Source organism: Paramisgurnus dabryanus, chromosome 5 (assembly GCF_030506205.2).
Source record: "Paramisgurnus dabryanus chromosome 5, PD_genome_1.1, whole genome shotgun sequence".
Lineage (NCBI taxonomy): Eukaryota > Metazoa > Chordata > Actinopteri > Cypriniformes > Cobitidae > Paramisgurnus > Paramisgurnus dabryanus.
Window position 1 is genome coordinate 7,307,086 of NC_133341.1, and position 9,889 is coordinate 7,316,974.

The following is a 9,889-nucleotide window of genomic DNA, read 5'->3' on the forward strand; positions in this document are numbered from 1 at the left end:
ATGGTTTCATATCAAAATTCAGCAGCAGAAGTATAAAAACTGCAAGGTGTGGAGGGTCAACAATACCACTCAGAATTGTTTTTGTTTATATCTTTATATTGAGAAGCCAGGCAATCAAGGTGTGAGTGACTTCTCACTGCATGTCCAGAATTCCAACTGACATTCTATTTAAATACTTTCCACATTGAAAAAACATTATTTTAGAAATACTTTCATCTATCGAGGGCTCTCAAGCTTAGGAAGCTCTATGGGTACTGCAACAGAACTTCTACTATAGTATAAATGCAAGCTTTTTTACAGCCTTTATTCTTTCTTTTCATAAACAGCCTCTTGCTAAGTTTTTTACCTTATGTGCAATACTGTTTATAAAGTACTCCAAATGTACTTCAGACTCCGCAAGAAACATTAACATATAGGGCTACATACACCACAGCCTGCCTATTCTATCCCGATGCCCTTTTATAGGTGCTTTAAGAAACTAGGGCATGCTTTACATTACAATTGAATACTAATTAAATATCATAATCACATGAAGAATGAGCAGATTGTAAATAGGCTCGTTTAATGTTTTTGTTAAAACCAGAATATTTATGCATGATATATGTAGAGATTACTTCTTTCAGCCAGTTAGATGCAAGTTTGTATGAGTCAAATGTACTGCATCATGGTCATATGAGGCACAACATAGACGTTTTTTTTTTTTGTACTGTCTCTCTACATATAGCAGAATGACAATAATGCTCACTTGAACTTGATTTAATCCATGAAAACATTTCTTAAAACATTCCCTTAATATTTTAATTGTTTTGGGAGAAAACTGCAGCAGTGGAAAGTATTTTTATATGTATGCATAGAATAAATGGATGACCTACCTTCTATATGTACCAAAATGTGCAGCATCCAACTATACCCCACAATACAACTCACATTATAAGTGTGACAAATAATGACAAAGCCAGGTCTGTGAAAGTCTCCTGCCAGTTAAAATTACTATCATTTCACAAATTCATGTTTTTAAAACCATCCATATACTGTGTGGTAAGCTATATTAGCAGCTGTTGTCAAATTAGCAACAAAAAAAATGCAGCTTTTATTGCCACCCGACCCTGAACCAAACTACTGTACATCATATTTTACAATATATAACAAGTTAGGGATGGGACAATAACCGGTTTCGCGATTTACCGCGATAAAATGTTCTGCTGGTTAGTATTATCGTTTAAAATTTAATTATTACAAACGTGTTTGGTTACCATGATTTTGAAAACTCGCAGTAAATCCTGTCCAGCCAGAATCAGTTTGACACAGGCGCACACACGCAACAGTTTTTTGCACAAGGCGGCATTTAAGGGATAATGTATTGTTGTCATTCACTGTAAACGTATTAGACAGATTTATCTTATTTTTTTTACCACAAAAATAGTTTCAGGGACATGAAATATTAAATTGTGATTTTCAAAAATAAATTTGTTGAAATGTTTTTAGTGTGTGTATCAGTTCTTTTTGAACATTTCCATCTCATCTTAACAAAACCATGATAATATTGATAACCGTGATAACTTTGGTCACTATAATAATGATGATATGAAATTTTCATACCGTCTAATCCCCAAACACAACGCAGACATTTATAGCTCATTTGTAACATAGCAGAAACTATTCACATAACTTTTTAACCTATGCTTCAAGTCTTAAAAAAACAGACAAACGTCATGATAATGTAATCTTTTGTTTTATTTACAATAACATTATATGCAGGATCCATAATAGAAGATGAGAGCTGTGCTGTAAAAGAAAATTAGAAAGAATAAATGTAAGGGGAGGACAAAAACAAAGTTAAAGTGAAGTTGCTTAATTCAATTTGAATTCTAATGAATATCTTACAGAGAGTGACTGGTAGGAGCTTCACTTCTTCAGGATCTGATGCCTGACAACAATGAATGGGAAGGTAAACCCACTGCCAAAGAACAGCACCATCATGCCCAAAAGCCTCCACTTGTTGTCTACGGAGAATGGCAGGTTCTGCAAAAAGTTTGGGATATAAAAAAAGTTTAATGAATAAAAGTGGACATAGAACAATGAATAAAGCCATATACATTACCTGAGACAATATTACATTTATTAAATTTTAATTAAATATAGCTTGCTGTGACCTTGCCAGGATTCTTCACTGACATCGACTGAGAGTGGTTTAGCTTACATTCCGTGAAAATTGTTGGTTAAAGTGGTTTTAAACGTGCAGTTATGTAAGGCAACTTATATACTGAAGATAATCAAACAGCAGTTGAACAGAACTGCATGACAACTAGACATTATTCAAACAACTGATAACAGAAAAAACAACGTCTTCAAACACACGGAGTAAACATAAGGACCATTTAAATAACAAAAAAATGCATTTACTTTAAATTCACATAAAATGTTTCATAAGGAGTTCACAAAGTCGCTGTGACCTGATCAGTCACTACATGCCAAGCTAACGTTAAGCAAAGCTAAACTAGGAGTACAGGCGGTTTCATACAATTTTGTAATGCTAATTATCACAACATTAGTTATGTAAATACATTTATACAAAATATAGCCACGTGTGGTCCTTAAATAATCCTTAAAAACGATAACTTAACGTAAGTTACAACTGAAACGACCTCAGAGCGGGCTTCTTATTACAGCAGGCCGCAATATCGATGATCATACATGTGCGGAAGCTTTAAACAGAAACTAACTAAAACATTCAATATTGTCCTTACCTTCCCTGGTCCCTCAGCATAGTGACTGGAGCGAACCGCGGAGGTTGCAAATCTTCTCACCGCTTGTCCGAGCATTGTTTGAGGATTAATGTGTGCGAGGTTTGCGAGCTGCACTCAGAACGAACGAACGAACGAACGACCTTCCTGGTGAAATAGATGACGAATTGACTTGTGGGTAATTTACCAACCACAACGCGAGTGCTTATGGGAAACGTAGTTTTCTTCTTCTTCTACTTCTTCTTTGGTGCTTATTGGCGGTTGGCAAACCAACTTGTAGATGCATTCATAGATATGTATAAAGGCTAGATGGCTCGCCCGCCCTGCTGGCCAATTGAGTGGAACGTCTGCATTTTGGCGGCCATCTTAGGACAGGGCGCTCGCTCACTCCTAGCATTGAGTTTTAATGATGCAGGTACTTTTAAATGACCATAACTTGCTTAATTTTTTACCGATTTTCAAACGGTTTGGTTTATTATAAACGTCAAAGATGTAACTATGACACTGCATACCTATACTAAAAATATATAAAAAAATCATGAAACATGTCAAAGCATCCAGTATTATAGCCACGTTAATAACGTTTGTAAAAAACCAAACCGTTTGAAAATCGGTAGAAAATTGAGCAAGTTATGGTCATTTAAAAGTACCTTCACCATTAAACTCAATGCTACGAGTGAGCGAGCGTCCTGTCGTAAGATGGCCGCCAGGTGATGCCATTAGGGACTCAGCGGTAAGCCATCTAGCCTTTATACATATCTATGGATGCATTACCGCTACTAACTGGACTAACATTGTGGAACAATATACATGCTTATGAGATTTAAGTGGAAAAAATGAATAATAGATACATTTTAGATAAATTTAAATGATTTTGCTTAGCTTTGTTTCTTTTATAAACTTAATGATGTAATCATATATTTTCTTTGCCCCTAGAATACCTGCTGTATAAAAGTCTTTGTGATCAACTTTCTTTGATGACTGAAAAAAAACTGACTTCTTTCTTTATTGTATTTTCTACAGTGACGCAGATCATGTTCAACACTTTCTTGTTGACTACAATCAATACATTCCCCAGTTGGGTGTTTACCAAGAAACATAGTTTTATTGCGTTTTTTATAAGAGGACATCAAAGGTGAGCACAAATCAGCTGCTTCGACATAAATGCAAATGCTTTTAAAATAATAACTGTATTAAATCAACAAAACACAAAAACACAAGGAAAAATATTCTACTTACACTGTTGAATCCAAAATGTAGTAAAATGAAATCCCGCCAACTATTAATCCTTGCTGAATTTATATTGACACGTGAAACGTTTAGATCCACTGACCTTCATTCATTAGGCTTAAATAATAACTATAACACAGATGTAGCACTTGATGAGATATGATTAGCACAATATGATTCGAATTGTAAAAATAAATGATTGAGTGAATGAATGAGTGTTATACAACTATGTTAATCAGCAATGATTCTTTCTTTCTCGCTTTCTTTTTTACTTTCTTTCTTTCTTTCTTTCTTTCTTTCTTTCTTTCTTTCTTTCTTTCTTTCTTTCTTTCTTTTTTTTTTTTTTCTTAGGCAGCCAGTACAATAAAGTTATTATCATCTAACTCATCTTCGCAACACAACATGTTTGGGTTATGATACAAGGTAAGCAGTTCTTCATCTCAGAGTGGTGATATACAGTGTACAGATTGAATGCAAAGGCGCAGACTGTGCCGTAATGCACTGTCAGAAAAAAAAGGTACAAAGTTGTTCCTTTTTCTGCCGCTGGGGTGGTACCCTAAAAGGTACCTTTTTGTACCTTTATGGGTATACAACACATTAAAATGTTGTACCTTATGGGGTAAAACAGTAATGTACCCCAAAAGATACAACATTGTATTATGTTTATATACTTGTAAAGGTACAAAGCGGTACCTTGGGGTACCACCACAGCGACAAAAAAGGTATACAATTTTGTACCTTTTTTTCTGACAGTGTGCATATGCATAACAAATATTACCAGTCAGATCAGGGTGTCTGTGTGAGTGTAGGGGGGGGGGGCATTAGGGTGCCCCCCAGATGACACAGGTTGCCATCTTAATCGTTTTGTCTATGGTCGAACTTATTATTTAAGACATAATTTCTGTCTTATGTGAATTTGGTCACTTTCGTACATGTGTTACATGCTCTCTTCAGCAGCTTACAGGAACAATGCTACTAATCCCTACAACAGTAACTTAAATAACATACAAAAAACCCACATCTTTAGAAACAAAACAAATACATTTTACGCATTTTAATGCATTTTACATGAAACATAACAATATAAAACATCATACTATGAAAAGAATATTTATAATAAAAACAAAATACCCCCTAATCATTTCATATACTCACAATGGCCCTCATGTATCATTCTTGCGTAGAAACGGGCGTATATGTTGGCGTAAGATTATGCTTACACTCCTCTCACCGCCTGATTTATGAAGCTGTGCGTACCTCTGAAATTCAGGTGCAATATCTGCCCTTCATAAATGCCGCGGCTGAAAACAATCGTCATTAGAATAACACGCCCATATAAATTCAAGTTTCCACCTCCCCCACGCCCTCATTTTACAACATTGACACATATGGAAGACGGCAAAGAAGAGAAACCAGGGATGTGGAAAGAAACAAAATTTTTTATTTGGGAGTTTAAAGAGCGGGATTAAAGACACACTAATAATTGCATGACGTTTTGTAATATTTGTATTACACTGTAAAAAAATTCAGTAGAAATTACAATGTTGTTGCAGCTGGGTTGCCAGTAATTTACCGTAGATTCAAATTTATGTTATTTACTGGCAAGAGTTTGTTCAAAGTTAAATAAATTTTAAATATTAACAAGTCTTTATCTTTACAGAATAAAACTATACAATAACAGCCTCATGCAAAGCATTCTGGTAACCAGAAATCATCATCAACCTTTTTCAGTTTTTTTGCTTCAGATTTTGTTTCCCAGAATGTTTTGCTTGATGCTGTTTTTTTAGTTTTACTCTGTAAAGACAAAGACTTGTAAATGTTAAATGTTCATTTAACTTTGAACAAAATGTTGTCAGTAAATAACATAAATTTAAATCTACGGTAAATTACCGGCAACCCAGCTGCAATTTCTACGGATTTTTTTTTTACAGTGTATTATTTTTATTATTAATGACGCTTAATTGATATTGTAAGAGCCATTTGTCTTGTAAAGGTGTCCACTAGGTGTCACTGTTCTATATTCAGTGAATATAGGTAGGAACCTTCCTTCAGGTGACAGGTGTTGCTGGAGGAAGGTGAACACACAGTTTTTTGACCGTATCACAAGGCCATGCTGTTACAACAATGCAACACATTGAATAAAATGAATACTCTGAGCATTCAAATGGTGAGTGGACATTGATTTAATGACAGTTGACTTAAGCCAAGTGAGCGTGTACAAAATACACCGTCCAGCAACCCTCAGCTGCTTTAAGTATAGACTTAGCTGCTAACAGATATTTAGAAGAATAATTATTTATTATTATTATTATTATTATTTACTGTTGCCTATCTAAATTATAGGGAGTTGACGTCATGCCGTGTGGCATTACGAGTAATCCGCCATATTTGCAGGATCGCCTCCTATTCCGCTCTATTTGAGTTAGTGTGTTGGGAGGTTGTTTTTGTATTTTCTGTCAAGATTTTAATAAACTTCGATATGTTTGGTCAGTACTGTTCGATCAAGAACTGCCACAGCAGGTCACACGATCGTTCAGGGAGGAAACTGAACAACGGAATAAGTTGTTTTCAGCTTTTATTTGGGGTAAGCAGGTGGAGGAGCTGACGAAAAGACCCCGGATCGCGTGGTTTGCCTGCCGCAATCAGGAGAAAAACCTTTACTTTTCAAAAAAAATCCCTGCATCAGCAAGAGTGTGTTTGCTGCATTTTCAGTCATTCAGTAATTTGTGATTAATAAAAGCAGAACCACTTAAATTGTCTTGTTTTTATGCTTACACTGTCAAACTAACTAGTAAATGTAAATTATGTAACGTTATTTATTCATTTCTGATCAACCTCACCACATGAGTTATAAAAATAAATCTTTAGACAATTTTGACGATTATAACAAATATTTTTTATTAAATGCAACTGCTCAAACCCACTGTGACTCTTTAAAATGACATAACGTTAGCTAAATATTTAGCATTTTGTTTGTTTTAATAACTTGGCTAAGAACAGAAGTGCCATCTTATGAACATGTGTTGATTCAATGCACTGTATGCACAGAATACAAAGGATTTTTTTTTTTTTATAGAATCATTAAGATACTTAGGTATTAATAGCTCTTAAACACCTGTAAAGTGTATGCACTCAATCCAAAAACAAGGTAATAATAACAGATATGTGAGCGGAGGTGCGTCTGGATCCAGTCATGGGCTGCTTAATCATATGGATCTGTTGTTTATTTGTCCAAATAAAGTTTTTTGGCAGTAGCACTTAGTTTCTCCCGATAGGCTCCCTTCTCTTTTTCTTTCAAACTCCTCAATTTCTTTGGATCTTCTTCAAGTTTACCTAGTTTTAGCTTAACACACCAACAATTAAATGGCATAGCGGTCGGCGGTGCCTCTAAACATGGCGCCCACGTCCCATAATGCAACACTGCGGTGACGAACATTAACATTCCCTATATGTCTGCTTAATGGTTCGGTTAAGTTTTTTTTAAATAATATTTTAAAATGATGTAGTAACTTTTGTAGTGTGTTTTTCTGTATTTACATACAGTTGTTTGTTAGCTAAGATCCAGTTTGATACGGAGCTCCGGATATAATTCAAATTAACAATTTGTTTCCACGACATCCACATGTTTTACTTTTTTACTTTTGATGCAGTATTACCATGTTTTCGTAGCACATCCTTGTGCTTTCTTGCAATGTGCCGCTTCAGATTCCAGGATGAATATTTGCTAACTTTTACAGTCTCTCCGCACTTCCTTTCAATGTTTTCTTCCTGTCTAATCTTCCTGTCTTAATCTTTTTTACTTTACATTTATGTATAAGACTTGAATTCCCATAACTTATTGCTAGACGTTTTTACAGATTCTCGAACTAGCAAATTATCAAAGGGCGTTCTGGGTTCAACGAGCGGTGCTGAGCGAGCAGAATTTTTAGAGAGGCGCTTTGATGGTAATATTACACAAGGCTCCGCTCCGCTCACATGCTTTGCCCTTAAACGTCAGGTAAAGCGCCCAGGCTCTCAACTGAAGGAATACATATGCCTACAAATCAAATGCTTTGGTAAAGTCTCATAAATTAAACATTGAAGTACATCTTGCATAAAAATAAACACTGAAGTTTATAATTACTATGTTTTTTTTTTTTTTATAATATATCATATATTTTAGTTTGACAGTGCGTTTTGTGGTGTTAGGAATTGTTTGCGCATTTCTGCACTAACTCAAAATGTGCGTACACCACCTCCTGAGCTGGCATAGGATTTGAGCGTGCCGTACGCCAACGTCCATATTGATAAATCTCAAAGTCACCGTGGTTTTGGGTGTACGCCAGGTGTACGCTGGAAATTTGGTGTACGCACTTTTGATAAATGAGGGCCATTATGTATTCAAATACAACAGACAAGTAGCAAAAGTAGTTTTGTTTACTAAAATTAGAAAATGCAGTTGGGTTGTAGTATGATATATAGTTGATAAAAATATATAATATGGTTATATAGCATGCATACAGTATTGTTGCTTTTAGTGGCAGGCAGTGTATTTTACACCTAGGCTTTCAGTGGTGTCCTATCTAATTCCATCTCTTCATAATTCATACCATGATGCTACGGCTGTTAAACATTAATATAATACAGAAACACAGTGTTTCTCAAACTTTTTCTGCCATTTCCCACTTTGGAGGTAGCAAAGGGTTTCGAGGCCCACCTGTCCCCAATCGCCCCCCAAAAAATGTTAATCAACTAGGCTTTAAAGGAACAGTATGCTAGAAATGTATATCAATTAATCATAAAATGGCCCTGATATGTCACTAGACATTAAGAAATCGAATTTCAAATACTTATATCAATGACAACAGTGGTCTGGCCAGGATATTGTCATTTATAAAGTGCAGTTGCAGCCCTCAACTGATGTTTATGTTGTCATTTTGTGTATTGCAGTACCAGATTTAGCCACAAGTTTTGTGATTGCAATACCAGTTTTGGCCACAATCCTACATACTGTTCCTTTAAGTTTAACTGTTGAAATGTATTTAATCACATTATATTTTAAAACTTAACAGCAAAAACAACACTTTCAAAAGAGAAAATAAACATGCAAATGTATTATCACTTTGCATTAAATAAGATTTTGTTCAAAAGTGAATAATAATAATGCATTTGTGTTTACATTTTGACTCTGACAAAAGTCATCACACTTTCTTTTTGGCTAGCTTTTTGGTTGATTAGGTCCACTGTCTGTCTTGTTTTCTCTGCTGGTGCCGAATCTCCAGTTTTCTATTCATTTCGTTTAACAAACATATCAATTTTTTACTTTTGTGCTGTATTACTGCCTGTAGTAGCAGTGTTATCATTGTTAGAATAAAACTGTGTAAAATGTTTCAATACAAGCATTTCAGTCAAAGAAGCAAAGAGAAGGGTGTGAGTAAAGAGGGATTAATAACTGCACTGCAATGAGGAGTCGAGCTGTGAGTGATGTGAGCAGGATCAGCAGGCTGAAAGGTGATAGGTTTTGCGTGACTCACGCATTTCAAATAAAGTGTTATTAAAAAAAGTTGCCAGCTAGTTGCCAGGTTAGCTACAGCATACGCTCTAAAAACAAAAGGTGCTAAATAGCACTAAAAGTGGTTCTTTGCTCATAATCATAGAAGAACCATTTTTTGTGCTATATAGCACCTATGAAGCACCAATGAAGAACTATAGGGGGGCAATATACTGTAGCACCACTATAGCACCACATATGGTTCTACATCACTTTATGGTAATCATAGAAGAACCATTTTTAGTGCTATATTGTGTCACAGGTCGGGGCGGACCACAGACGTAAACAAGCCATGCCCCTAGTTTCCACCTCGAGGAGGTTCCAAAATCTACCCAATGACCAGACAAACACAAGCGTAAGTAAAATTTAAAAGTCTCTTTATTTA

At 35.4% G+C, this 9,889-nt stretch overlaps 1 protein-coding gene across 1 annotated transcript; it reads right to left on the reverse strand.

Annotated features, from left to right (window-relative positions):
• Positions 1-1,716: 1,716 nt before the first annotated feature.
• On the reverse strand, positions 1,717-2,930 carry cox7c (cytochrome c oxidase subunit 7C). The gene is made up of 3 exons (XM_065266838.2): positions 2,748-2,930; positions 1,885-2,022; positions 1,717-1,785 (listed from the first exon to the last, which is right to left on the reverse strand). The coding sequence occupies exons 1-2, from the start codon at positions 2,820-2,822 to the stop codon at positions 1,906-1,908; spliced, it is 192 nt and encodes a 63-aa protein (XP_065122910.1). The 5' UTR covers positions 2,823-2,930; the 3' UTR covers positions 1,717-1,785; positions 1,885-1,905.
• Between the last annotated feature and the right edge of the window lie 6,959 nt (positions 2,931-9,889).

Excerpts from the sequence above, each read along its gene's own strand:
- cox7c (XM_065266838.2), bottom strand. The coding sequence starts at position 2,822 with ATGCTCGGACAAGCGGTGAGAAGATTTGCAACCTCCGCGGTTCGCTCC. Across the intron at positions 2,023-2,747 it reads ATGCTGAGGGACCAGGGAAG|AACCTGCCATTCTCCGTAGA; the intron begins GTAAGGACAATA and ends AACTTTTTGCAG.